At 48.8% G+C, this 27,949-nt stretch overlaps 2 protein-coding genes across 4 annotated transcripts; one reads left to right on the forward strand and one right to left on the reverse strand.

Moving 5' to 3' along the window:
* Window positions 1-364: 364 nt before the first annotated feature.
* BRAP (BRCA1 associated protein) lies at window positions 365-12,117 on the reverse strand. 2 transcript variants are annotated; one of them, XM_058157965.1, is made up of 12 exons: window positions 11,906-12,117; window positions 11,077-11,253; window positions 10,158-10,359; window positions 9,597-9,786; window positions 9,170-9,283; window positions 8,057-8,205; window positions 7,873-7,948; window positions 7,611-7,749; window positions 7,211-7,320; window positions 6,450-6,539; window positions 5,879-5,982; window positions 365-4,442 (listed from the first exon to the last, which is right to left on the reverse strand). In XM_058157965.1, exons 1-12 carry the CDS (start codon window positions 11,985-11,987, stop codon window positions 4,082-4,084), a joined length of 1,794 nt encoding a protein of 597 aa, XP_058013948.1. In that variant the 5' UTR covers window positions 11,988-12,117; the 3' UTR covers window positions 365-4,081. The 2 variants fall into 2 exon arrangements, with proteins under 2 accessions (XP_058013948.1, XP_058013949.1); XM_058157966.1 differs by having other exon boundaries at window positions 5,875-5,982.
* A 117-nt stretch (window positions 12,118-12,234) lies between these two features.
* On the forward strand, window positions 12,235-27,912 carry ACAD10 (acyl-CoA dehydrogenase family member 10). 2 transcript variants are annotated; one of them, XM_058157964.1, is made up of 21 exons: window positions 12,235-12,306; window positions 13,106-13,306; window positions 14,621-14,769; window positions 15,251-15,445; window positions 16,111-16,269; window positions 16,522-16,681; window positions 16,955-17,096; window positions 17,719-17,787; window positions 17,878-18,059; window positions 18,851-19,001; window positions 19,883-20,028; window positions 20,554-20,727; window positions 20,831-21,204; window positions 21,572-21,712; window positions 22,017-22,154; window positions 22,282-22,372; window positions 24,982-25,140; window positions 25,679-25,851; window positions 26,002-26,145; window positions 26,384-26,461; window positions 26,829-27,912. In XM_058157964.1, exons 2-21 carry the CDS (start codon window positions 13,117-13,119, stop codon window positions 26,982-26,984), a joined length of 3,171 nt encoding a protein of 1,056 aa, XP_058013947.1. In that variant the 5' UTR covers window positions 12,235-12,306; window positions 13,106-13,116; the 3' UTR covers window positions 26,985-27,912. The 2 variants fall into 2 exon arrangements, with proteins under 2 accessions (XP_058013947.1, XP_058013946.1); XM_058157963.1 differs by having other exon boundaries at window positions 12,306-12,438.
* Window positions 27,913-27,949: the final 37 nt, after the last annotated feature.

The following is a 27,949-nucleotide window of genomic DNA, read 5'->3' on the forward strand; positions in this document are numbered from 1 at the left end:
ACTTAAGACCCTTTGAAAGGGCTACTTGGGCAGCCCTTTGGCGTCTTGCTGGGTTTAACCTGAGACCAGGGGTTTCTCCAACCTTGGCAACTTTTAAGACTTCTGGACTTCCAACTCCCAGCATTCCCCACTCTTGCTGGAATTCTGGGAGTTGAAGTCCACAGAGATCCCGGTGTTAAAAACCATGATGTATTTGAATAGATCCCATTGAACCCAGCGAGAGGCCTCTGCAGACTAAAGCTTAAAAACTGGCGTTCTCGGTCTGGTTCAGGAGTCGGCAACCCGTGGCTCTGGAGCCACATGCGGCTCCTTCATCTCTCTGCTGGGGCTCCCTGTCGCTCAAAATATGCGTCACAGCCACCAATGTGCGACACCTGCCGGCATACGATTTATTGAGCTTTTCGACCCTCGGTAGGCCAACCATGGATAAATCCAAGAAAAGGTGAGGTCTTACAGCCCTGAGGTTCAGGAGCAAAAATCACATTAACCCTCCAGCAGACGCAATAAAATATGCCTTGTTATCTTCATTTTAGATGTCGAAAGGGTTTTGTGGTTTCCGGTGTTTTTTTCTGTGGGAAACGGCTCCAAAGGGCTCTTTTGAGTGCTTAAGGTTGCCGACCTCTGGTCTGGTCAAAGGAGAACAGCAATCAGAGATGACGGAGGTGGTTCTAGATCCTTCAACAGCAGAATGGGATTTGAGGATCCAGCAGAAGCGGCTATGGACCGTTCCACCCTGTGCCTACGTGACCAACTGGCAAAGAGCATCCGGGGTGCCCAACAGGGAAAGCTGGCCCTGCTACTTCCTCTGCACCACCACAAAGGACTGGGCCATGGTTGGAACGGCTGCTGGATTTCAATGTGTCCTTTGTCCGGTGGCCTCTTTGGCATCCATTGTTTCTGCACGAGCCCCCTTTCCTCACAAAAGTCACTTTATCAGGAGGGTTAGCAAAGAGAACAGGACAGCAAAAAATCAGCCGATCTCAATGAGAGGAACTAAACTGATCCCTGCAAGCAGATCTCCAATGATTCAGTGACACACACACACACCCCCCCACAAATGAGAAGGGATCCAACAAGTTAAGGTAGCACCTGCGAACAATAACTTTTTGGACTCTTTCCTGGGTTTATAACTTAAGCTGGGAGTCTACAAGGACAGCTTTTTTTCTTACCAGAACATCTTTTTTTCTTGTTTTGTTTAAAAAAGACCTTTTCTTCAGAAGGGACGCTTGGAAAGGAATTGCATTAAGGAGAGACGGGTAAGTCAAAGGAACCGATTAGCGTATGGGCCTCAACGCCGTATATAAGCTACGGTTCCTGGCCTAGCTCGTTACAAAGACCCAGCCACCCTGCCAATAAACTATAATTAGGCAAATCCTAACTTTTGTGCCGTAGACCACTTAACAAACAAATACGCGTGTTACGCACAAATATCACAGGTTGGACTTTTATCCGGTTTAATATGCTCTCGTTGCTGATGTTACAATCAAGATTTATTTATTTTTTTAAAGTAGACACTGATGGATGTTTTGAGCGCCAGTCAAGCTACATGCTACCCCTGAATAAGACCGGCTCTTCTCAGCTGAGATCCATTGGAGGATTTTTGTTTTCATTGCTCTGCCTCGGCACGTTAAGTGGGGGTTCCCAGTTACAAACAGAATTGAAAACGCCCCTAAAAACTGCCTGCGTCTTGATCAGTTTGGAGAGGAGCCTCTCAGCCGAAGCAACAGCAGTACAGGTTCACACACATACACACACACACACACTCCCTCCAATGGTCGACTAATGACAAATCTGCTAATAAAAGTGTAGTTACTCTTTCCTTGGCAACCAGCTCCTGTTCATTCTGGACTCGTCCCTTCTTCCTTTCTTGTTCTCCGTCAGAATCCGTTTCCCGCACGCCTGACGGTGTGGCCATGCGCTCACTTCCTCCTCGTTTCAAGAGAAATCGATGAGGAAGCAAAAAAACAACAACATAGCAATGCAAAAGGAGGAGGAGGAAGAAAAAAATCCCCAGGATCCTTCAAAATAATAATAATAATAATAATAACCTCAGTAGGTGCTGTGTGGCGGAAATCATGGCTCTTATATTCTCTCAGATAGCCCTCCTGTGCAATTTGGATTTTAAAATGCATTTGTCCCATGCTTGTATCTTAGGAAAAACAGGGCCTCAGAAGCTCAGAAATCAGGGAGTGGGAAGATTGGTGAGGTGTCTGCTAGTGACGCACACACACACTTCCTCCTCATTGTACAGCCTCCCCACCCCCTCCAGATGTTGGCGAAAGACTGCTGAGGCCACACTAGCTCAGAATTAGCGGTGTGAAGACCTTGTATGTTTGAACCAGGTTTGAACCGGGTTCAGGGTGCCTGGTTGCAAGCATCTTGGTTGGCTTACGATGGCCAAAACTCAGGATGCCGGTTTGTGGCTGCCAAAGAAGCCAAGATTCCTAAGCCAAGTACAAGCCCTGGATTTTGGCTCTGGCTTATGAAAGGAAAACGACAAGCCAGGATCTAGGCCTTTGACCAGATGCTAAGCAAACCACTTCCCTGTATGCAGCTGCTGGGATGAAGGCATTTAATAGACCAAGGCGAACCTCCAAACCCTCATGAAGCTGGCTTGATCACTGCCAGGGACTGCAGCCGCCAAGCCCAGGTGCCTGGGAGACCCTGGCTGCAGAAAGTCTTCTTATGGAGGCGCCGCGTCACTTGGGAGCCTCCAGACTAGCCAATAACTGACTACTTCTCTTAACACGCTCAAGGAGCAAAACACCACAGCTGCCCAAAGTGCCACGGCTGGCTCTTTGCGCTGAAGGACCAATGTGCCATGTGAGCTACTGTGCAAACGAAACTTTCTTAAAAACTCGGCGGCTGTTTAGCCAGTTCAGTATCTAATGCTTGCGGCTAAGTCTAAGGCTGCTACAAAGAATGTCCAAAGTCTGATCCAGTCAAAGCCAGCAGCAGGGAACCTGGTGTTTTTTGCCCCAAAACAAACAAACAAACAAACTCAACCCCAGCCTGTGCGAGGACTTTGCTAGCTATCAGCCGATAAACCCTAACCCTGCATCCTTCCTTGGGGAATGCCTGCACGAAAGTGGGCAGAATCGATACCCCAGCACCTATTTCCTCTTTTTCAGAAAAGGGGGGTTTGGAACAGAGACTCGGGGGGGGTGGGGAAGGAGGAGTTTACTCACCCGGGTAGCTTCCCAGCAGCTTCGCTGCAGCAGAATGCCACGCCTGGAATTCTGCAATGGAATTCCTGCACCCGGGTGCCCAGAGTGGAAGCGATACAATGGGAGCCAAGGCAAAGGTGCACAAACGCATTTCGCTACCAATCTCCCACAAATGGCAACGGTGGGAATCGGGACGGGGACAAGACCCCACAAAATGTATGGCCCAGAGATAAAACCATGGCAGGAGAAAAGAAAGCAAAGAGGAGGGAAGAGGGAGGGAAGAAAGGAAAGAGAAGGGAAAAAAGGAGGAGGAGGAGAGGGAAGGAAGGAAGGAAGGAAGGAAGGGGGACCACATAAGGACAAAAAGAAAGAGAGGCACATTTCCTTGGAAGATGCCCCAATCTATGGACTTCAGCCCTGAATCCAACACCTTTTCAGGTTTCTGGCTGAGCTGAGCCCACATCCTCCCAAGGCCACTAACTGCCCCCCTCCCACTCATCCTGGGGTGGGAGACCTACATTCAGGTATAACTTTCAGCCTAGGATGGAGGTCAAGCGAGCGCAGTCCTGCTTGCTCCTCCCGAAATAAAACCTAAGGCTCCCTCAGCGTTTTGGTTCCTGCGCTTCATTTCAACGAGGGTCTCGGGCGAAACCTCTGGAGCTGAAAGACGGCGGTGGCAGAGAGAGAGGGGGGGGGAGGGAAGGAAGGCCCGGCAGCCACTACAGAGAGCCTAAGGCAAGCTAGCTAGCAGAGGAAAAGGTGCCTACAGGGCCGTCGGTGGCCCTGGGTTTAGTGCAAAGGATCCAGAAACCGGACACTCGTCCCTGGTTAGATTTCCCAGCCTATTTTTGCCAAAACAAGACACCCTTCCTGCACCTGATGGCGGTCACCTCCGTTGCCTCTGCGCCCGCTTGTCACTTGCCCCTCTTGCTTCTCCCCTTACGGGAGGAGGGCTTCCCGCTGCCCCCCGCGGACGAGCCTGCCGAAGAGGCCACGGGGATGTTGATTTGCCCATCCTGGATCTCCTGCCGGGCCTCGGCGGGCAGGTGGTTGATCTTCTGCTGGGCCTCCAGGTAGAACATGACGTCGCGGAGCTGCTCCTGGACCTCGGTGATCTGGAGGTCCTTCTGCTCGCAGGTCTCCTTCAGGAGCTTCTCCTCGTCCTTCAGTTTGTTCTGGAGCAGGAGCTGGTTGGCCCGCAGGCATTTGTTCATCTCCTGCTCTTCCTTCAGCTCGTTGGTCAGCTTGGACACCTTGGTGCTGAGCTGGCTGCATCTGGAAGGGGAGAAAGGGGGAAACTTGAGGCGACGGCGGCAGCCACAGAATCTTTGCCGGGATAAAAGGAGCCGGAATTTCTGCCTGTCTTTGAAGTCTGACAAGAACGCTGCCCTGGAAGATATTTCACCCCTCTAGGGTGATCCTATGGCACGCAGAGCCCTCTCTGCTGGCACAGGCGCCATCGCCCCGGGTCAGATCTCCGTGGGGTTTCTTTCCTGAGCTTCTGTTTCCCTGCAAACAACGAAACGGAAGCTCACAAAAGAAAAAGATCTGATCTCTTGCCACACTGCCCCGCCTCCCACCGGCCAGCCTGTCTTCAGGTCTCTGCTGCCCATGCAGGGTTGCCCACGCATACCTCCACCCGCACTTTTCAGTTTGGGCACACGGTGTCTAAAACGTTTGCCATCACCCCTCTAGGGCTTAATACTCGACTTGCGACTGTTTGAAGTCGCAACAAAAAAAGAAAAAGGAGAATTATGACTCAAATTCGAAATTCCGACAGTTGCCCCACCGCCTCTCTAAATTCCTATGACTGGAACTGAAGCACAAAGGCAGGGATCTGCGAACTTGGCTCTTTTAAGATTTGTGGACTTCAACTCCCAGAGTTCATCAGCCAGCTTTGCTTTGCTCAGCTTTGGCTGAGCTTTGCTAGCTGAGGGACTCTGGGAGTTGAAGTCCACAAGCCTTAAAAGAGCCAAGTTTGCAGCCCCCTGCGCTAAGGCAACTGGAGGTGGAGACCCTCTGAGAGTTGTATGCCACGAAATTTCGTTTTAATGTATGCCGATTAGCGTACGTTCAAAGTGACCATAAAGGGATTCTTAACGGTGGCTTCATTTACGGCTGTTTGCAGCATTCCGCCATCAAGCGACTGCAGCCCTTCCAGTTTTCAGCAAAACCCTGATTGGTTCGTTTAACAACTGCAGCATTTGCTTAATGACTGTTACAAAAAAAACCAAAACCCACCAACTTCAGGTCACGTAACTGTTTTATGACCGTAATGGATGGTCTCCCATCATAGCTGCGTGTCAAGGACCACCTCATTGCTCCTAAGGATGTTAATTCCTTAGACCAAGAGGAAAAACCGGCTGGTCCACAGGGGGGTTGGGGGGAGAGGATTGGAGTCAAATATTAAAAGTGGCTTAAAAGTTTTATTAAATTTTAATTGGGGTTTTTATGCATTTTAGGGTTTTAAATTGTTTTAAATTTCGGCCATTTATGTAATATGCTTGGTTTTAAGTTTTGTTTTAATGTGTATATTGTGGGGTTTTTATTATTTGGCTGTACACCGCCCTGAGTCCTTCGGGAGAAGGGCGGTATAAAAATCTAATAAAATAAAAATAAATAAATAAAATAAATATCACAAATGAGATGCATTTTGCACCCGGATCACTAATTTTAGGAACGTCCAGTTCTAAATCCTGAAAGTTACCCACTTCCGTTCGACCGACTGCCTCTCCTTCAGTAAGTCGTTCAGTCTGTGTTCCAGCGAGTCGCATTTCTCAATAGTTTCTTTAAATTTGGCCTTCATGTTGTTGATCTGTAAATGATATTTTTTTTTTAAAAAAAATGGGCATTTTAAGTTCCGACTGGGTGCTCTCTGCCTGGCTCAGAATCTGATTCAGGACCATTCTTCTCAGGAATTTTTCTGGGCGAGTAGTAATTGCTACAGCAAAGTGGTTCCCCAACTTTGGGTTGGGAAACGAACATCTTGTTTACCGATTCCTTGGAAGAATATTCCTGGAGCTCCTTTTGGAAAGGATGGACTCTGCTTTGGAAGAGGAAACATAGACTGAGCAGAGAGAAGAAACCAGCGACATGAAGTGGCTTCCTTAGTCCAGCATGGCTACTTGCAGGCTCTGAGATCCTAAGCCTTTCTCAAGGGACTTCTTGGCTGGACTTAGGCCCCAAGAGTAAACCAGGCCTTCAGAAATGGAAGGAGCGCAATCTGACCCTGCAATCTGGTTCCTGCTCTCTACAAGAACAAAGTTTCCAGAAGGAACTTACTTCTTCGGCTGTATCCTTTTCTATTCGGACGATCTTGTTCTCCCAGTAGATGCGCTGGGACTCCAACTGGCTGGTTAGCAAGTAGGAATACTGCATTCAGAGAGAGGGAGAGGGAGAGAGAAAGAGAAAGAGAGAGAAAGTGAAATCCTTAATTAGGGCTGGGAAGTGGCTCACCAGGCTAATGCAGTCTGTTATTAACAGCAGCTGCTTGCAATTACTGCAGGTTCAAGTCCCACCAGGCCCAAGGTTGACTCACAGCCTTCCATCCTTTATAAGGTAGGTAAAATGAGGACCCAGATTGTGGGGGGGGCAATAAGTTGACTTTGTATATAAATATACAAATAGGATGAAGACTATTGCCTTACACAATGTAAGCCACCCTGAGTCTTTGGAGAAGGGTGGGATATAAATTCAAATAAATAAATAAATAAAAATAAAATTATGTTCTCTAGAGCAGGTGTCTCCAACCTTGGCCACTTTAAGACTTGTGGACTTCAACTCCCAGAATTCCTCAGCCAGCAAAGCTTCACGAAGCTAAGGAACTCTGGGAGTTGAAGTCCACAAGACTTAAAGTGGCCAAGTTTGGAGACACCTGCTCTAGAGGACAGCTGGAATCCCATCTCGGAAGTCTCCTCCACTCCAAGTTTCATTCAAGGAAGACAATCCTAGACTATGAAAAACGTTCCACAGAGCATCCGTTGAGCTAGCCATAAGAATCTCCACAAACGAACCGCCTGGGAAGAGCAGCGATGCACACTTACTTCTAACTGTAAGGCATCAATTTTCTCTTCTTGACATACATCCCCCTCACATTCGTACTGAACCAGCTTGCCGTCTGTTTTGCTGGCCACCAGACGGTGGACGTAATTGTCTGGAGAAAAGACAACAACCGAACCGGTCATCCTGAATCAAGGTCCGAATCAAAGCTGCTCAGGTGTCACCTCCAATTATGCCCGCCTTCAGGTGTGTGTGAAAGGGAAGGTGAGCTCCGGGCTCCTTTTGAGGTAAAGAAGTGGTGGCCCTCAAACTCCTCCCCACCCAAGGACCTCCAGACTTGCTCTCAAGAACGGAGCCCTCTCTGGTTATAGCAAAGTCGATGGGCCAGGGGTCCCCCCAATGAAAGCGGGAGGTCCACTCGGTGGTCTGCGGAACAGGGCTTACCCCCGGCGTAGTCCCACACCCTGTGATTGGTCAGCTGCATGGCGTAGGTGTGTTGCGTCTCCTCAAAGTGCTTGTACGCGTGCCGACTCACGTAACGCCCACATCCAATGTGCCCGCAGATGAGGCATATCCAAAGGTTCTGTACAACAGAAGGAGCGATACAACTGACGTCCAGGGGAAAAAAACCAACACCACTCAATTTCTATTTCCGAAGAAGCAACACTTTTGATTTCTGAACAGACATGGATCCAGACTCACTCACTTCTTGGACTCCACATTCAAAACATTTGTTTTCTTCTACGGGTTCCGGAGTCTGGCAGTACCTGCAGACGGGGCACCTGGAGAAGGGAGAAAAGAGAAGAAAAATAGGTCGCCCGGCTTTGACCTTCTGGATCTCCATTGCCCCCTGCTCTGATCCACTTTTCCGCCCTTGTTGAGGGTCTTACGTGGTGTCCTCCCACCGCTGCAGACACTGACTGTGGAAGCTGTGGTTGCAGACGGTGGTCAGGATCCCGTTGACCGATTCATCCATCCTCTCCAAGCAGACGGTGCATTTGGGGAGCTCGGTCAGGTCCATGACGGGCAGGCTGGCCCCCTGCAGGAGGAGAAGAGATCGGACCTCAGTGTTCTCCCAACCCTGGCCACTTGAAGGTGTATGGACTTAAACTCCCAGAATTCCCCAGTCAGCAGGTTGGAAAACCCTGTCTTAGCCAGGCCACCTTCCAGTTGCAATGAACAGCAATGGGAAATCTCTGCAAGTTGAACTGCAAAGGTATTATAGGGCATAAGCGAATTTCCTCTGGCGTATCAGAAAAGGCCGTGGGGCCTTATCACCATATTATCCCACCCCCACGTCTGGCCTCACTTCAGCGGCATCTTACACCAGAAGACCGCTAACTGGGGAGAGATCTCCCCCACCCTGTTGTGACCCAGACCCAAGTAGGTAGTAGGAAACTCAGTCAGTGTAAAAACAAACTTTATTCAAACAGCTGAGAATTACTTCATTCTCAGCGTAGTCCAACTAAATTAAAGCAAATTCCTCCCAACACAAATTCCTCAGTCCTATCGCCAACCTTGGTCCAATTAGGCAAACTGCCAAAGGCCTTTCTTGGCAAAAGTTTGGAAGATGCGGCTACAAAACAAATGCAACAAGACAAAGCTATCAACGTTGTTTTCCGGCAAAGAGCCCTAACGCCGTTGCTGATCTTTTAAGCCTTATGGGAGGGGCCAATCATCTCTTGGCCCTACTCCCAAGTCGTCTTCTTTGCTTGAGCTGCTCTTGCCTTCTGGCAGCTCTTCTCATGTATGCATTAGGAACAGGCTCCTCCTGTTCCTCTGCCTCTCTACTGTCAGCCTCTGGAGGCCGCATCTCACTCCCCGATCACCCTGGCCCCACCTCAGCCTCCTACACAGAGCCCTCATCCAAGCCTTCCTCAGACTCCAGGAATGGCCCATGTTCTTCCTCAGCCTCATCGCTGTCTGACTCCGTTGTCAGCTCCGCAGGCTGCTGGCGGACCACAACACTCCCCAGAAAGGAAACAGAACAAGAGACCGCTTACATCCTCTGACTTGAAGACCTCTGCCCTTTCCACATAGACGAGCTGACAAACGTCCTCTTCTATGGAGTTAAACTGCCGACCGTTGCAAGCCATGTAGAAGCTGTCTGCATCTGCCTGCACAGAAGCCACAGGAGAAGAGTTTGGAGGGACACAAATTGTTGCAAATGATCGAAGGCCTGTTTTCCTAAACTACTCCCCCCTCACCTCCTCAAAAAATAAATAATATAAGAACAGGGCAGCGATACTCGCTTACTCAGCCCCTTCCTCTCTCGGATTCAGGACTTTCTAGTCCAGCAACCAATAACGTCCCATTTCCGCCCCCACCCCCCAGTTGCAAGAGCAGCATGCATGTTTCTGGATCACAACCAGACAGGAGAGGCACGGAAGGAGCCTTCTGCCCAAAGCCGAAGTCGCTCTTTGTTCTTACCTGGGTCCGGAATTTGATGAGGACCATGTACTGGTTTGGGGTGGAATCTCGGATGATTTTCATGTGTTCGATGACATCATAAAAAGACGCCACAAACTTCATGAGGTCGTGGCTGGTCATTGTGGCAGGGACTGTGAGAATACACAGCATGGCGCTACGCCGCACCTCTTCTTTTAACGAGGTCATTTTGCTGCGCAAGGGAAGAATCAAGACTTAGTCAGCAAGTTCATCCTTTTTGCTTCGGCTCTATAAATGCAGCGTTCACCAATTTTAACTGCTTTCAGACATCTGGACTTCACCACCCAGAATTCCCCTTCAGCCCCAGAGCCTTTCCTTCTCAAAGGAAGAGGAATTTCATAGTGATGGCAGCTTTCCAGATCCTTTAAAGCAGGGCTCTCCAAACCTGACAACTTTTAAGGCTTGTGAACTTCAGCTCCTAGAATTCCCCAGTCGGCCATGCAGGTGGGGAATTCTAAGAATTGAAGTCCACAAGTCTTAAAGTTGCCAGGCTTGGAGACCTTAAAGCCTTAAAGCATTTAACCTTGAGTCCTGCTTCCTTACTTTGTCTTGTAGAGATGCATAATGCCGTGAGCTATTTCAACCGATGGATTCCCACTAAAAAAGGAGATCTGGTCAGGGAGCTGCTTTGAGGGAGAATCCGGTGTGGTCCCACTGCTTCCACTTTGGCCATCCTGATTATTGTGACCCTCAGTGGAGGAAGCCTCAGCTGCACCAACTTTGTCCGTCAGCTTTTTCACCTCATCTTTTTCAGAAATCCAAAAAGAGATAAGTTAGAAACCTGACACTGCCAAACTGCAATCCATACTTATTTCAACATCTTTTCTAATCAAAAGGTAAGGTACTGCTTTGCGGCAATGGGCAAAAGAATGGCAGAAGATTTCTTGGAAATCTTTTATCGGTATAAAAATTAGGCCATTAAGATTTTGAATCCAGAAAAGCTGCTCAGCTCATATTTCTCAGCAATGCTGCACCAGAAGACCAAACGTTGCCAATAACAATCCAGAGTGAAGTACTAATTTCTGATCATTGATCCTATTGATTCATACGCTCATAAAAAATTAATAAGCAGGCTTCAAGAATCACTTGCAATGGTGCCTTGCGAAGAAGCTCGCAAAAAGTTGCTTGCAAGGGAATCTGTTTAACAGCCAGCCTGCCCAGATGCAATCCTCCACATTTTTGTGAAAAAAGGAGCCTTGAATTTCTTGCTTAAGCAGCCAGATGCCAAGCTGACTTCAGAAGGTATGTTTTGTCGGGCCTTCAACAGCTGCTTATTAACCAGGGAGGTTGGCTGGATGGACAGACAGAAATATACACAGACATATATACAAATATGCACCGTGGAATTTACATAATTCCAATCAAACGGTGCTTCTCCACTTGTGCCAATCATTCTCTACATCCTAGAGAAATGTACCGCTCATCCTTCTGCCTGGGGCACCAAACGACATCTCACGGGTACCTGGATCCGGCTTTATCGTCTCAATGATCACGTCCGTCATCTCTCGCCGGCCAATGTGCTGGTGGATGATGGTCGCCCTCTCCACGGGAGCCTTGCCCTCCAAGGTCACCGCAGCAGCGGCGGCGGCGGCGGCGGCCAAAGATGTCTCCTGCATCACCTCATCAGACATCTCAGTAGCTGAAAAGCATGATTCACCCGGCTGTGGCTGAGTTTCCGCACGAGCCACACAACCGCAGCCACACCAGACCAGCTAAACCTGAACCAGCCCCCGTGCACTGAGCTCCTTAGGCCACGGGCTGTTTGGACGCCTCCCTTCCTCCCTTCCTTCCTTCCCTGGGTCCATCCGTGTTCATCCCCTGACCTATAAAAAAAGGCCGATCTTGCCTTGTTGCCCCCAAGCTGGCTCCCCAATGCATAAACAGACCCACAAAGCGAGAGAGAGAGATCAGTAAAGGAGGCCTGGCGAAGGGGGCTCTAAATTAGACAACCTTGGCCGCTTAAAGCCTGGCGGACTTCAACTGGCTGGGGAATTCTGGGAGTTGAAGTCCGCCAGGCTTAAAGCAGCCAAGATTGGAGACCCCTGCTCTAAATCGAGTGGCTTTTTTCAAGCAGGGGAGCCTTAAGGCAGGTGGACTCCAAGGCCCAGAATCCTGCCGGGTGGGGGATTATGGGAGTTGAAGTCCTCCTGTTTTAAGCTTGCAAAAACACCGGTTTAAGAGACCAGGAGCTAAATATTTCGACTGTCCCGGCCTCTTGCCTCCTCCGGCAGGCCCCACATCCCCCTCCCCGCCCCGTAGTCCCCTCCCCTCCCCCCCCCGAGGGCCCTCACCGGCAGCGCTGTAAGAGAAGCCGCCCGGCACGGGCGAAGACTCGGCCAGCTCCAAGCGAAGGACCACCAGAGACACACTCATAGGGGCCGCCCCGCGGAGGGTCCCGGGCCTGCGGGGGTCCGAGCTCGAGCGGGAGAAACGGGAGCCCCCCCTCCGCCGACTCGGATTGCCGAGCGCTTCCGCCTCTCCGCCCTCGTGACCTTTGACACTTAGGAGGGGGCCGCGCGCAGGCGCCGTGCGCCGCAGGGGGCGCGGCCGTGAGGTCACGCGGGGAGGGGTAAAAAAAAGAAGCGAGTGGGCGGGGAGTGGGCGTGGCCAGTGACTCCGACTCCTCCTCCTCCTCCTCCTCCGCCCCTTCTTCCAAACCCGGAAGGGCTCCTCTGGTCCGCTTCGGTCGAAGGTCTCCCAGGAGGGGGGTGGGGTGGGGGGAGTGGAGCATGGGGCCTCTTGGCTGCGGAGGATAGGAGGTGTAGTCGCCCCTTGGCTTGTCTTTTGCAGCCCTGGTTGTATTCTGGAGGAGGAGGAGGAGGAGGTGACACTGGAACTTCCAGGGAAGAGGCTGGGAGAGGTGGCTGGTTGGGGATAATGGGAGTTGGAGTCCGCCAGGCTTAAAGTGGCCAAGGTTGGAGACCACTGCTTTAAAGAGCCCTGGTTGTATTCTGGAGGAGGAGGAGGAACCTCCAGGGGAGAGGCTAGAAGAGGTGGCTGGTTGGGGACAATGGGAGTTGGAGTCCAGTCGGGGGGCTAGGAAGGCTGAGGCCGGGGCGGGGAACCGCTTCCTGGAGGTCGGCAGGCTGGAGGTACCAAGTGAGGCCTGCCTGTGTTTTTGGGGTGGGGGTGGGGGCTTGCCCGCCCCCTCCCTCCAGGAAGGATCTCTGGTCTCTGCTTTTCTGAAGCTCTTTGGCCCTTTGTGTGAGCCTCTAGAAATGCTGTTGCTTCTCAGCCTTGGCCACTTAAAAGATGAGTGGATGGAATTTCTGCCTGAGGACTTCTGGGAGTTGATGTCCACCCATTTTCAAGTGGCCAGGGCTTACCCGTAAGAAGCAACAGGATTTTTAAAAAAAAATTTACACGGTAGTCCGCATCGTTTCAAAAATATATATATACCGGGTATAGATAACCCAGTGTAAAAAAATACGCCCCGATATTTTCTTTTGCACAAGTCTCTGAAGCCCTTCCCTCTGCTTTGACACGCGCAGTCCCAGTCCCCATGGGTTTCGGGAGAATTTTCCAAGCCTTTTGCGGCTGCCCTGCAAGGAGGTTACCAATCCTTCGGCCTTCCCAGCAAAAAACCCCAGAGCTGGCTTCCCGATGGAGGAATTACGCATCCTGTCCCTACAGAGCGGTGATCTTTGACATGGGTGGAGTTCTCCTTCCTTCTCCAAGCAAACTGGCCATGGGTAGGTGATTTTCCCAGAATGTTATACCATCCACCTTCTCTTCCCTTGGCTGGTTCTGTTTGAAGCTTCTCTGCTTTCAGCTGTTGAATTTCTCCCACCTTCTGCAGGGAGAGTCGTTTTGATACCAAAAAATGGTTTCAATGGCTCAGCACCAGCTCAAACTGTAATTCCTGAAGCTTCCTCAGTGTTGGTTTTACTCCTGTGCTGCAGAATAGAATAGAATGGGGAATAGGAATAGGAAGAATGAGAATAAGAGAATAGAATAGAATAAAGAAAAGATACGTTCATCAAGAATTGTAAGGTACAACACTTAATGATAGTCGTAGGGTACAAATAAGCAATCAGAAAACAATATCAATATAAATCGTAAGGATACAAGCAAGAAAGTTACAGTCATAAGTGGAAGGAGATGGGTGATGGGAACGATGAGAAGATTAATAGTAGTGCAGACTTAGTAAATAGTTTGACAGTGTTGAGGGAATTATTTGTTTAGCAGAGTGATGGCGTTTGGGAAGAAACTGTTCTTGTGTCTAGTTGTTCTGGTGTGTGCAGTGCTCTGTAGCGTCGTTTTGAGGGTAGGAGTTGAAACAGTTTATGTCCAGGATGTGAGGGGTCTGTAAGTATTTTCACAGCCCTCTTTTTGACTCGTGCAGTATACAGATCCTCCATGGAAGGCAGGTTGGTAGCAATTATTTTTTCTGCAGTTCTAATGATCCTCTGAAGTCTGTGTCTGTCTTGTTGGGTTGCAGAACCAAACCAGACAGTTATAGAGGTGCAGATGACAGACTCAATCATTCCTCTGTAGAACCAGATCAGCAGCTCCTTGGGCAGTTTGAGCTTTCTGAATTGGTGCAGAAAGAACATTCTTTGTTGTCCTTTTTTGATGATGTTTTTGATGTTAGCTGTCCCTTTTAGATCTTGTGATATGGTAGAACCTAGAAATTTGAAGGTCTCTACTGTTGCTACTGTGATGTCTAGTATTGTGAGAGGTGGAAGCATGGAAGAGTTTCTCCTAAAGTCTACCACCATTTCTACAGTTTTGAGTGTGTTCTGTTCCAGATTGTTCCAGATGCACCATGAGGCTTGTCATTCAACCTCCCGTCTGTATGCGGATTCATCATTGTCTCAAATGAGACCGATCACTGCTGTGTCATCTGCAAACTTCAGTAGTTTAACAGATGGGTCGTTAGAGATGCAGTGATTGGTATACAGAGAGAAGAGAAGTTCTGCACTACACGCTGCATTATTCTTTAAATCTTTTGTGTCCCGAGAGAGAAATATGACTTCTTCACTGGACTGCCTGCCTTTATTTAGATTGGGAGATTCGGAATCATGTCCCCGCTGGCACCATCGAAGAGGCCTTAAGATCCGGGGATGAGGACAGGCCCTGGATGAGATTCATGAGGGGGCAGCTGAAGTGGGCAGAATTTCTGCACGAGTTCAGACAACAGTGCTCCACAATCGTAAGCCAGTTTCTCGCTTTGATTCCCGTGGGGTGAGGAAGGGAGGAGGGTCTTAAGCTGAATAATGTCAGGGTTCCAAGGAACACCCCCAACAAAATAAGGCTTTGAGGCTTGAGGTTCCTCAAAGTTCCAATTTATTAGAGATGTCATGTTAGCACAGCTGGGAAAACCCAAAACTGAAAGCTTCCAGGTGTGGAAGCACCTTGGGAGAGTCCCATGGATGAACAGCGCCAGCGTTAATGTCCATTTTCCCAATAAGTCCATTTGTTTTTCCCGAGTTGGCGCTGGAGGAGGTCAACCAGAAAAGATACATCGCTGCGTTGGGAGTTTAAAACCGTTCATGGCTACCATGCTATCTCAGAAACTAGACTAGTTTCCTTCTAACTAAAAAAGAAACTTTACAATTGAATTTACAATCTATGTGCTTCTTCGCTGGAAAAAAAAACACACCCCATCCTACATTTCTTTTCCCCCTCCCCAGGCAAATGCTTCTGTTCCAGCGGACTCTTTCGTTTTTGAATTAACCGGAATACAAATGTCAGACCAGCTCCCTGTTATGACCAAGGCCGTAAAGTGCATCAGAGCCAGAGGTCTCAAGACAGCTGTTTTGACAAACAACTTTTATCTAGAAAATGGAGAGAGTTTTCTGCCTATAGACAGAAACCAATTTGATGTGGTAAGTTTATTTTATTTATTTATTTATTTTGTCACACAGTATATATAAGCATAAGCATGAAATAATTGTACAATATATAAGCATATATATGAGTATGAGTATGTAATGACTATATTAATTGGATATAACGAAAGGAAACAATAGGACAGGAACGGTAGGCCCGTTTGTGCTCCCCATTCCTTGAGGCTATTGCTTCATTGCGATAGTTATAGTTCAATAATTATGCTTGCCTAAACTTGCATAGGAGTATGCAGGGCTCGTGAAGGCAAACGAATTATATTTTTCTCTACATAGCTCCCAGAATGGGATAACTTAGGAGAAGGATTCAGTATCTTGGCTGTTTGGACCCCTCAGATTTCCTTGTCCAACGGATGATTACCTAACTGCCTTTGCTAAAAAAATAATCTTAGAAAAAAAAGATTAATTGGGAGCATCTGGCTAGCCAAATTTCTCACTTGATTAATCAGCTGCATTAAAGAGTACGCTCTGTTGTTGGTTGGTTAATATCTTTAAGGCCAGGAATCAAACCTTGAAGGAGGAACATAACCCTAAACTCTCCCGTGAAAAACCTAAGACGCCTTTTCCTGTTCTGTTTATTTTATTTCCGAATCCCTTCCCCACTCCCTCCTGCCTCATGTCCTGGGTGTTCGGCTTTTGTCTCCCAGATTGTGGAATCTTGTCGGGAAGGGGTGTGCAAACCCGACCCTCGCATCTACCAGCTGTGCTTGGAGCGCCTGGGTGTCCTGGCCAAGGAGTCTATCTTCCTGGATGACATCGGACAGAACCTCAAAGCTGCCAGCCAACTTGGCATGAAGACCCTGAAGGTGAAGAAGTTGGTGCAGGAAGGAGGACACTTTTAAAATGAGTCTTCCCAGAGCTGAGCTGAGCCCACCTCCTTCAGTTAAGACTTTTTTTGAAGCTATTCTCTTGATATAAATACCTCCTTTTTTATGTCAGTTCTTCCCAGCAGAGATATTTGCAGATATACTTGCTTTGTGCCTGGGAACTCGTTTTAAACACAGGGTTCTTCTAAGCCTATTTGCTGCTTCAGCGCCTCCATTCCTTCCTGTGCTCAGGTTAATGAGGCGGACTCTGCGGTTCAAGAACTAGAGACCTACCTCACTTTCCCCTTGCGTTGCATGGTTCCTTACGCGTCTTCTGTGAGGCCGGCCATGGAAATCCCCACAGCGCCTCTAGAAAAGTATCTTGAAAACATCTTGGGGGCCCAAGCGAAAGGTACAGGAGTTAATATTTCCATTTTGCATGGGGCTGGTGGGGGGGGCAGAGATTGTCTTTATTTGGAATATTCAGTGGTGCTCCTGTTAGCAGGCCATGTAAAAAAAACCAGTGAACTTTAATGGCAGAAGGGCACAGATTAGGGCCAAATATTCTCACTTTGCAGAGTTGCAAAGATAAAATGGAGGGAACCCCAAATTCTGTGTGGGGGTCTCCTGGGGCCCTCTGGTTCACGTGTGCCATTCCGGACTGTCCTTGACTGCAACTTTGCAGGTTCTCTGGAGCTGCACCAGTTCAGTCACGGGCAATCCAATCCGACTTACTACATCAGATTCGGGGACCATCTGTTGGTTCTAAGGAAGAAGCCGCCGGGGAAGCTCTTGCCCTCCGCTCATGCAGTAGAGAGAGAATACAGGTAAAAAAAATAATCCAGCAAATGTAGCAATAAATAGGCCCCCCGCTTACCCATTAGGTCAAAATGCTAACAAGCAAAACTCCGAGACTTCTGGATTACCGTGTGAATAGAATAGAATAGAATAGAATAGAATAGAATAGAATAGAATAGAATAGAATAGAATAGAATAGAATAGAATAGAATAGAAATAATGGAATAGGAATAGAATAGAATAGAACAGAATAGAAATAATGGAATGAAATAGGAATAGGAATAGGAATAGGAATAGAAGAGAAGAGAAGAGAAGAGAAGAGAAGAGAAGAGAAGAGAAATAATGGAATAGGAATAGAATAGAACAGAATAGAAATAATGAAATGGAATAGGAATAGAATAGAATAGGAATAGGAATAGGATAGAACAGAATAGAAATAATGGAATGGAATGGAACAGAACAGAACAGAACAGAATTTTTTATTGGCCAAGTGTGATTGGACACACAAGGAATTTGTCTTTGGTGCAGATGCTCTCAGTGTCCATAAAAGACAAGATGAAATGATGATGATGGTTTCTTCTTTTTCTTCTTCTTTTCCTCCTCCCACAGCACTTCTTCCCATCTTAATTCTCTTCTCTTTCTGTTGGGTAGGGTCCTGAAGGCCCTCAAGGATACCGGCATCCCTGTTCCAAAAGTCCTGGCCCTATGTGAAGATTCGAGGTGAGTTCTGGGCCCAAGTCTGCATGGGACTGAGTTTTTGGGGTCTGAAAACATCACGATCCCCTACTAACGTCCTGATGTTGCTTTCAGTGTCATCGGCACCCCCTTCTACCTGATGGAGTACAGCCCCGGGCGGATCTTCAAGGACCCTTCTCTCCCAGAGCTGGAGCCCCACCAGCGGACGGAGGTTTATCGTGCCATGAATAGCGTCCTTTGTCAAATCCACAGCGTGGGCATCCAAACTGTTGGCCTGGAGGATTATGGAAAACATGGTAGGTCAAGCGCCTCTCGGCTGCTCCCTTGCAGGAACTCTCTCGTCTTTGGGGTAAGGCTAAAATAAAATGGGATCCTCTGATGGAAAGAAAGCTTCAGGTTGGTGCAAGGAGATTTCCGGAGGAAAGAGCCTTCCAGGTGACGAGAGAGAAAAGTGAAACTCAGGAACTTCTTTGTTCCTCTGAGATTGTAAACCTGTCCGCGTTTAAAATGGATTTTCTTAAAATGTTTTTTATTTATAACACAACACAACATAACAAACACAAAACATGTTCCCTTTTTACAACTGTTTCATAGCGGTGATCTCCTAATAATTACATTTTCTCCCAATTCCCTTTTTATAATATTTATATTACACCTGTGGCTGAGCTAGCCAAGACCTTCTTGTCCCATTTATCCCTTCTTACTCTAGAATTCCTATCACTTATAATATTAAATTTGTACATATTACATACATCTTGCACTTATTGTTTCTCTCTTTCATCACTATTCATTTTTTCTAGTCTCCTGTTTGTCCATCTCAGCACAATCTAAGATTTTCTTTTTATCAGTTTTTCCTCTGTTGGTGTAGTTCCTTTTTTCCAATTTTGTGCGTAAGAAATTCTTGCGGCCGTTACGATAAGTAAGATTAAGTATTTTACGTCTTTGGTATAATGTCTGGTAAATATTCCTAACAAGAATGTCTCTGGTTTCCAATCAATCCAATCAATCAAAATGGATTTTTGTAGGATTTTTTTTTCTTACAAAGAACGGGATAAATGTTATTTCATGAGAGATATTAATATTGTAGGCCATTACGTCCAGCGGCAAATCCAGACCTGGAGCAAGCAATATCGAGCCACGGAGACTCATACCATCCCAGCCATGGAAAGGCTTCTCCAGTGGTTCCCATCCCACCTTCCAGCCAGCGAGCAGCTCTCGATTGTTCATGGAGATTTCAGGTACCGGCTGACCTGTCGTGTTTCCACTGGTTTTACAGAAGCCTTTGTAGAAGCAGGAAAGTAGGGAATGTGTACACATTCTCAGCTGATGCAGAATATTGTCTCTGCAGAATGTGCACCAATTGGAAAATTCGGGGGGGGGGGATGGGGGAGCAGTGTCCTCATTCTTGCCTCTCCCCCCTCCCCTCCGCCCAAACAATTGGCTTTACAGTTCATTAAAGTTAGGGAGAACCTAAACCTCGGCCACCAGCAACCTCCTGTTGTGACCCAGGCCCAAGTAGGTATTATTAGACGCAATCAGTTCAAAAACAAACAGACTTTATTAGAACAGCTGAGAATTAAACTCATTCTCAGCGTAGTCCAAACTAATTCAAAACAAATTCTTCATAACACAATTCTTCAGTCTTCTCACCAACCTTGGTCTAATTAGGCAAACTGCCAAAGGCTTTTCTTGGCAAAAGTTCAGAAGACACCGATACAAAATAAACGCAGCAAGACAAGGCTATCAACGTTGTTTTCTGGCAATGAGCTCAAAGCTGTTGCTGGTCTGTTTTAAGCCTTATGGGAGGGGCCAATCATCTCTAGGCCCTACTCCCGAGTTGTCCTCTTTGCTTGAGCTGCTCTTGCCTTCTGGCAGCTCTTCTCATGCGTGCACTAGGAACAGGCTCCTCCTGCCTCACTACTGTCAGCCTCTGGAGGCTCTGGAGTCCGCACATCACTCCCCGATGGCCCTTGCTCCACTTCTGCCTCCGACGCAGAGCCCTCATTTGGGCCTTCCCCATCCTCCAGGACTGGCCCATGTTCTTCCTCTGCCTCATCACTGTTTGACTCCATTGCTCTGCAGGCTGCTGGCTGACCACAACAGCTTTTTCCGTTTTTAGGCTGGACAATCTTATCTTCCATCCTGAGAAACTGGAAGTTGTTGCTGTCCTTGACTGGGAGCTCTCCACTTTGGGGGATCCGCTCTGTGACGTGGCCTATAACTGTCTGCCGTATTTCATGCCTTCGGATTGCAGTGTCATAAAAGGTGCCTGCGGGTTCCCAAGCCTCGGGGTAAACAGAGGTGTCCCAATTAAACAGCAGAATGCCAGAATTGGAAAGGACATTGGAGGTCTTCTAGTCCAGGAGTCTCCAACCTTGGCAACTTGAAGACTTGTGGACTTCAACTCCCAGAATCCTTCAGCCAGCAAAGTTGAAGTCCACAAGTCTTCATGTTGCCAAGGTTGGAGACCCCTGTTCTAGTCCAACCCCCTGTTTAAGACCCAACGCCATTCCAGACAAGTGGCTGGCCAGTCTCTGGAGCAGAGAGGGAAGGGCCTCAAGGGCCTTTATCCCATGAGTTAATGGGATACTGGAGACTCTCCTGCACTAGCTGGCTTATAAAACCCAGATTGGCAGCTCAGCCCGGTGAGAAGGTGTGGGTTTCCTGCCGCGGATATTTATAGAGGCTCCAGCTTTCCCTCCATTCCTTCATGGAGAAGGAAGAGGGTAGCAAGACCGCGATCCCAGTCCGGCGCTTGGGCAAGGCCTAACCCAGCTTATCTTCCTCCAGGCTTGAGCGACCGTGACCTCAAGCGGCTGGCCATTCCTACAGCAGAGGCCTACTTGGAGATGTACCGCCGTCGCCGAGACATCCCTCCGATCGACAACTGGAACTTCTACATGGCCTTTTCCTTCTTCAGAGTGGCTGCCATCCTACAGGGGGTCTACAAGCGCTTCCTCGCAGGTGACGCTGCTCTGGGGGTTTGTGGGTGGACACAAAGTGCTGGGAGCAGCCAAGGTCCGACCTCAAAAGGTAGACGCCACTAAGCGCTTTTTCCCCAACCCAGGCCAGGCCAGTTCAGCAACAGCTGAAAGTGCTGGGAAGCTCGCGGAGTTCATGGCGGACCTTGCCTGGGATTTTGCCACGAAGGAAGGCTTCCGGATCTTCAGGGGGCTTCCGAGTTTTGGACCACCCGTCAGGACGTTCAGGACTTGGGCCGGCCCCAGGTTGCTCCCAAAGAGAGACTACGCCACGCAGAGCCCTGCATCCAAGTCCCACCTGATCCTCTCCCTCGAGGGCCTGCCTGGCCGCGTCCAGGAGCTGCACCACAGGCTGAAGAGGTTCATGGATTCCCACATTTACCCGTCTGAGCAGCTCCTGCGGGACCACCAGTCTTCCCCGAGTAGGTGGACTCCCCATTCTCTGGTAGAAGAGCTGAAGGCAAGTTCCTCGTCCTTGAGAAACCTGGCCAGCTTCATGGTTGGTGGCCACAGGGATCCGGCTTTATCGAGGGATGGGCTGCTTTGCAAAACGATTAAATGGGGGGAGGGGTGTGGCCTCCTGCCCCAAGAAGCTTGCAAGCTCAAGTTTCATCAGTCACAGGAGGAGGACTAAGAGGGGACGAGAGAAAAGGGCAACACATCTCGGATGGACAATCTGATTTTGGTTGGAGGGATGAAGGCAAGGAGCTAAGGCAGAGCTTCTCCACCATGGCAGCTGTAAGATGCGTGGACTTCAACTCCCAGAATTCCACCCTCCCTCCATGAGCCTCACTTTTCTCTCTCCTCTCTTTCTTCTCATCCTGCAGGAGAAGGCAAAATCCGAGGGGCTCTGGAACCTTTTCTTGCCCTTGGAGAGTGATCCAGAGGCGAAATACGGAGCAGGCTTGACCAACGTGGAATTTGCCCACTTCAGTGAACTGATGGGGACTTCAGTCTATGCCCCTGAGGTACCCAGGAGAAAGCCCCGATTGGGGATGAAGGCTGAGGCCACATCCCCCTTGTGCCTCCTCTATCCTGGGAGGGCCCAAAGAGCCCTACAAATAAGACCCCAAAGCCCTGCCAGCCTTGCCGGTGCAGCTGTGCTTGGTCTACTGCTGCTATGTTCATCTTGATCGTCTTCCCTTCTGAAAATGGTTAAGGGCCGTCTCTGCTCCCACCGAAGAATTCCCAGCCTCTCATTCCCAGATCCAGGGAACGCTTCACCCTCTCTTTTGACTAACCTTCTCGGCTTATCACGGTTGCCTTCTCCAGGTCTTCAATTGCTCTGCTCCAGACACTGGCAACATGGAAGTGTTGGTACGCTACGGCACAGATGCCCAGAAGGAACGCTGGCTGGTGCCTTTGCTGGAAGGCAAGATCCGCTCCTGCTTTGCCATGACGGAACCCCAGGTCGGTGCCCACCTTCATCCCACAAGTCTCAGCGCCTGGATCCGTGGAGGAAGCTCCAGTCCGGTCCAGAACAGAGATGGGGGGGCTGATATACTTGCCCCCTGCAAGGAAGTGTGTCTTTCCTTAGGTCGCCTCCTCTGATGCCACCAACATTGAAGCTTCTATTACCAAAGAACAAGACGCTTACCTCCTGAATGGGCACAAGTGGTGGATATCAGGTATGTTCTAATGTGCTCCTGAGTTTCAATGTCTTTCCCCAAGGTTCCATGCTACAAGGTAAAAGTAAAGGTTCCCCTCACACATCTGTGTTAGTCGTTCCCGACTCTAGGGGGCAGTGCTCATCTCTGTTTCTTTTTTTTTTTTTTCAAAAAAGTTTTATTTTGACATTCTTATCCAATAACATATCCAATAACATATTTAATGTACCCTCATATACAATTAATCGGGTCTGCCCGGTCACCACCCCCTTCCTTTTCCTTTTACTCTCCTTCTCTACCTTCTTCTACTTTCCATAACCATCCTCCCCCTCTCTTATCTACATCCTCTCCTCTTTCCTCCCTACTCCTTTCTTCTCCCTCTTCCCCTCTTCCTTCCTTTCCTCCTCCTCCTCTTCTCTTTCCTCCTTCTCTCTTCTACTCCTTCTTTCCCTTCATTCTAAAGTAGTAACCAGGCAGGTCCGATCTTACATTAATTATACATCTTCAATCATCTTTGTACATTAACTATCAATCCATTTTCTGCCCCCTCCCCCCCCCCTCCCCCTCCTCCCCCCACCCCCCAGGACTTCCGAGAACCGAGTACAGGGTATAAAACTAACAACAAAAATTAAAATCTAGCACAAATCATAATCCATAGTCATTCCTTAAAACCTCCACTCCCCTTCCAAAGACAAAGAAGATACTTTTCTTCCACTCCATTATATATCAGACCATTCCACTCCTAGAGTTCTCAGAAGTTTCCGATTGAGTTAGTGTTTATTCTTGAATAAAGTACGTAGTTTTTAATATCCAACCTTCATCAATCAATATCAAAACAACGTTCCCCTTACCCTTATAGCATATTCCATTAATTTATATTGTAATATAACCCTTTCTTCCTCTGCCTTATCAGCCTTAACCTGAATATCATCTATTTTATTTTCTAAATTCAAATTAATTTGAACTTCATCTATTTTCCTTTGCAAATCTAAATTAATTTGGTTAAATTCATTCAGTCTTTCTTCTGTCTGTGTACTAGATAACAATAATGGAGTAATTGATTCCTTTAATTTTTTCATCTCCTTACTCTGCTCTTCCACCAAATCTTTAAAATCCAGTATTTCTTTCTCCATTTCATTAAATTTTTGATCTATTTCTGAAAGATGAGCCTCCATAAGCTCCTGTAAAAAATTCCTTAGACTTTCTTTAATATCCTCTCTCAATTTCCGTACCTGAAGTGAAGATATTTCCAATAATTTAGAAGTGGTTAAATCTCTTTGCTTAAAAGCCATTTTTAAACTAAGTAATATCAAGAAGAAGAAAAAAAAAGGGGGGGGGGAATAAAAAGAAAAAAAAACCCAATAAATTTTTCTTCTTAAACACTGTAAGAAAAAGATAATAATAAGATAATAATTTAAAAAAAATATAGATTTTTTAAAAAAAGAATTCCATTTAGAATAAAAAAATCTTGTTATTTTCTTCTTAGAGGTTCCACGCCAGCAATTGTAATCAGCATTTCCTTAGCTTTCACTTTCAAAACACAAAACGCCATCTTTCTTCATCTCCACTCTTCAAATAACTTCTCTGTCAGGGAGTTAAAATCATCTTACAAAGGAATGCCAGCCCTCCTGCTTTCGATTCTTTCCGTGTTGACAATTTATCAGTAATCCTCTTCAGTCACGGAGATGGACGCTGCGTTTTGCTCTGCTTTTGCAGAGGCGTTCTGGATTCTGGAGCTTTTTTTTGAACTATAGAAGGAGCGTTCCCATCAAACCACCAGAAATCATTCTGGGGCTTTTCTTGGAGGCTCAACTTCAGTTCAAATGCTCATCTCCCCCTCTTTGCCCGAGGGCAGAGATTTACGAGCTGTTGACAGAAGATTAACGCTGTCTAAACAGCTCTCACAGAATCACAAAGAACGGGCGGACTGAGATTGTCCGCCATTTAGCGCAGCGGCGCCACCCGGAACTGTGCTCATCTCTGTTTCAAAGCCGAAGAGCCAGCGCTGTCCGAAGACGTCTCTGTGGTCATGTGGCCGGCATGATTCAATGCCAAAGGCGCACGGACCGCAGTGACCTTCCCACCAAAGGTGGCCCCTATTTTTCCACTTGCATTTTTTAACCTGCTTGTGAACTGCTAGGTTGGCTGAAGCTGGGACAAGCAACGAGACTCACCCCGTTGCGCGGCAACACTAGGGATTCGAACCGCCGAACTGCCGACCTTTCGATCGACAAGCTCAGCATCTTAGCCACTGAGCCACCACATCCTGATTATGCTACAAAGGGCAGGCTAAATTAAAAAAAACAGTTGTGTTGTGGAAGGAGCGCTTCCTCTTGTCTTTGACGGCCAGTCACGGAGGTTCTCCTGGAACCTGCAGAAACCAAACGTGGGCATCTTCCCTGGAGATCAAAGTTTTGGGTCCATTTGATCCTGGTTCAAATCAACCGCCTAGTTCGATCGCCAGTAAGCTTCCCCTGTTCAACAGTGGAGAAGGAAGGATGGATGGATGGATGGATGGATGGAAGGAAGGAAGGAAGGAAGGAAGGAAGGAAGGAAGGAAGGAAGGAAGGATAGGTGGATTCAGAGAGCATCTTTTCTCAACGTAGAGAGCCTCTCATTCATTCCGGCAGGTTCCCTGGATCCTCGTTGCCAGCTCTGCATCTTCATGGGCAAGACCAACTCTGAAGCTCCGAGACACAAGCAGCAGTCGATGCTCCTGGTCCCCATGGATTCCCCTGGCATCACCATCACTCGGCCGCTCAGCGTCTTCGGCTTGGAAGACGCCCCAGGTGAAGCTGAGGGTCGTCTCTGGTTTAGCTCGGGAGGCTTCGCTCTGAGTCTCTTAGCTATTCAGTGATTTTGTGGGACGGGTATCGGCCTATAACCCCTTCGCGGACAGTTCAGACACAGCCTCTCGGGTGGGGGGGAGCTCCAAGTTGTGGACAGTGGTCTGTTTTAAGCCTTATGGGAGGGGCCAATCATCTCTTGGCCCTACTTCCGAGTTGTCCTCTTTGCTTGAGGTGCTCTTGCCTTCTGGCAGCTCTTCTCATGAACGCATTAGGTACAGGCTCCTCCTGTTCCTCTGCCTCACTACTATCAGTCTCTGGACGCTCTGGAGTCCTCACCTCACTCCCCAATGGCCCTGGCCCCACTTCAGCCTCCGACGCAGAGCCCTCATCCGGGCCCTCCCCAGCCTCCAGGACTGGCCCATGTTCTTCCTCAGCCTCATCACTGTCCAACTTCGTTGCCAGCTCTGCAGGCTGCTGGCGGACCACAACAGACAGCCTGGGCATAAAATGGACCCTTCTCACATCCTTCCCTTTCCAGCTGGCCATGGACAGATGACCTTTGAAAACGTCCGCGTTCCCCAAGAGAACCTCCTGCTTGGTCCTGGCCGCGGGTTCGAAATTGCCCAGGGGCGGCTGGGCCCCGGAAGGATCCACCACTGCATGAGGCTGATCGGCCTGGCGGAAAGAGCGCTGGCCCTCATGAAGGAGCGGGTGAGCAGCTCTACAAAAGGCAGCTTGGACCGGCTGTTTCCTCTAGCTCTTTGCTAGCTCTCATCCCGCGGGGCTTGGGAAGGGGACACAAGACTTTGTGGGGGTCACTTATTTGGGTCGACCCCTTCTTCCTGATGCCTTGGTTGGCAGGTGACCACCCGCATGGCCTTTGGGAAGCTGCTAGTGGAGCAGGGCACCATCAGGGCGGATCTAGCTGAGTCCCGCCTGGAGATCGAGCAGGCCCGGCTCCTTGTCCTCAAGGCGGCCCATCTCATGGACACTGTGGGAAACAAGGTAATGGAGGGGGGAGGAGAATCCCCACGATGGGAACGCCATGATCCCCGAGCGCTCCTTTCGGCTCACGGTCGGCCGCAGCAGCAGAAGGCACCGCCTACTTTCTCTCATGCGCTGGGAGGAAGGGGGCTGCTTGTCAGGGGCACGGCGGCCAGTGGGACGCTCTCTCCTGGCCTGTGTGGGAAAGCCTCCAAAAGGGGGATCTTGACCCACTGGGCTCCTATCTCAACCCATCTAGGAAGCCGCTCTGGAGATTGCCTTGATCAAAGTCGTGGCTCCGAGAGTGGCGCTCCGGGTCATTGACCGGGCTATCCAGGTGAGAGCCAGGGCAGCTTTTTCACACTTGCCTCTGATCCTAACTTCTCTCCTTCAACTTAGGGCAGGGGTGGTCCAACCTTGGCAAGTTATAAGACTTTGTCGACTTCAACTCCCAGAATTCCTCTGCCAGCCAGCCATGGGCAGTTCTGGGAATTGAAGTCCACAAAGTCGCCGAGGTTGGACCACCCTAGATTTAGGGATTTGTCAAGTTCCGATGTAACCCCCTCCCCAAAAAAAACCCCCACAATTCTCTCCCTCACAAACAAAGTCTGTGGGCTGACAATTCCCATCCTGGGGGTTTCATCCACTCTGCAAATTCTTGCAAACCTTTAAAACTTCCCCTGGCCTTTCTATCTTTCCCCCAGGCCTTTGGTGCAGCAGGCCTCGGCAGCGATCTGCCCCTGGCCCAGGCCTTTGCTTGGGCACGAGTCCTGCGCTTGGCCGATGGCCCCGATGAAGTCCACAAGGCAGCTATCGCGAAAATGGAACTGAAACGCAAACTGGGCCTCGGTGGAGTCTGAGCGGACGTGCAAAGCCACGTTTTTAAGGAGCAGAGGCCACATTTTCCAGCAAGGCTCAGCGGCTTCTGGAGTTGACTTTCAGAAATACACTACAGGAGCTGCCTGGAAGAATTGCTCAGCTGGCCTCTTCTTGATTTTGCCGGCTGCTGCTCTGCAGAAGTGCTTTTTTGATCGCAGGAAGTTGGTTCATCTTTGCTTTTCTTTGGGAAGCAGGGAGGAGAGAGAAGATGGGACAATCTTCCAGTGGCTTCTTGCAAAGGAACCTCTGCTTAGCCCATTAATGCAAGGACTGTGATTTGGGGGCGATTTAATATTTTTGAAAAATGCAGGGGGCGAAATCATGAGGGGGGGGGGAAACCCATTGTGAAAAATCCTAAGGAAGGCAGCATTAGAAAAACCAGCAATAAATGTACTGTTTGCTTTTCTCGCAGGACAAATTATCAGGCGTTTTATCCAGAGATTGATAAAACGGGCAGAGGGAGGGACACTTTGGCAAGGGGGAGCCACCCATGACTGGGGAACAAAGATTGTCTTTGTTCTAGGCAGAAAAGAACTGAAAGCCGGTTCAAGGTCCCTGCCGCTTTCTGCAGGAGAAGCCTTCACACGGGCAAAAGCCCTCCTAATCTGAGCACTGGATTCCAAAGCCAAACCCTCCTAAGGATCTGAAACCAACAGAAGTCAACCTGTTTTACTTGGGGGAGGGGACGGGGGACCAAATTTTGGGTTTATTCAGCTTCCGTCAAAGGAAACTTCAGTGGAAGAAAGCCAAGGAAACTCTCGATTGGGGGATTCGTTGTCCAAGCCACGAAGCCCCAGAGAAACAAATGCAACCAAGGACCGGAGGGGATGGGGTTCAAGCCCCCCCCCCACTTTTCACGAAGGGAATCCCAGAAGGCAGCAGCTCTGCCGGGGACCATTGGGGGAGGGATCCACGGGCAGTCGCCCCTTCCCAGCGTAACGTGTGA

This window comes from Ahaetulla prasina, chromosome 15 (genome assembly GCF_028640845.1).
Source record: "Ahaetulla prasina isolate Xishuangbanna chromosome 15, ASM2864084v1, whole genome shotgun sequence".
Taxonomy (NCBI): domain Eukaryota; kingdom Metazoa; phylum Chordata; class Lepidosauria; order Squamata; family Colubridae; genus Ahaetulla; species Ahaetulla prasina.

Excerpts from the sequence above, each read along its gene's own strand:
- BRAP (XM_058157965.1), bottom strand. The coding sequence starts at position 11,987 with ATGAGTGTGTCTCTGGTGGTCCTTCGCTTGGAGCTGGCCGAGTCTTCG. Across the intron at positions 7,750-7,872 it reads TTGAATGTGGAGTCCAAGAA|AACCTTTGGATATGCCTCAT; the intron begins GTGAGTGAGTCT and ends TCTGTTGTACAG. Across the intron at positions 5,983-6,449 it reads AAAAGGATACAGCCGAAGAA|ATCAACAACATGAAGGCCAA; the intron begins GTAAGTTCCTTC and ends TATCATTTACAG.
- ACAD10 (XM_058157964.1), top strand. The coding sequence starts at position 13,117 with ATGGGTTTCGGGAGAATTTTCCAAGCCTTTTGCGGCTGCCCTGCAAGG. Across the intron at positions 17,097-17,718 it reads GCAGTAGAGAGAGAATACAG|GGTCCTGAAGGCCCTCAAGG; the intron begins GTAAAAAAAATA and ends TCTGTTGGGTAG. Across the intron at positions 22,373-24,981 it reads GCACAAGTGGTGGATATCAG|GTTCCCTGGATCCTCGTTGC; the intron begins GTATGTTCTAAT and ends TCATTCCGGCAG.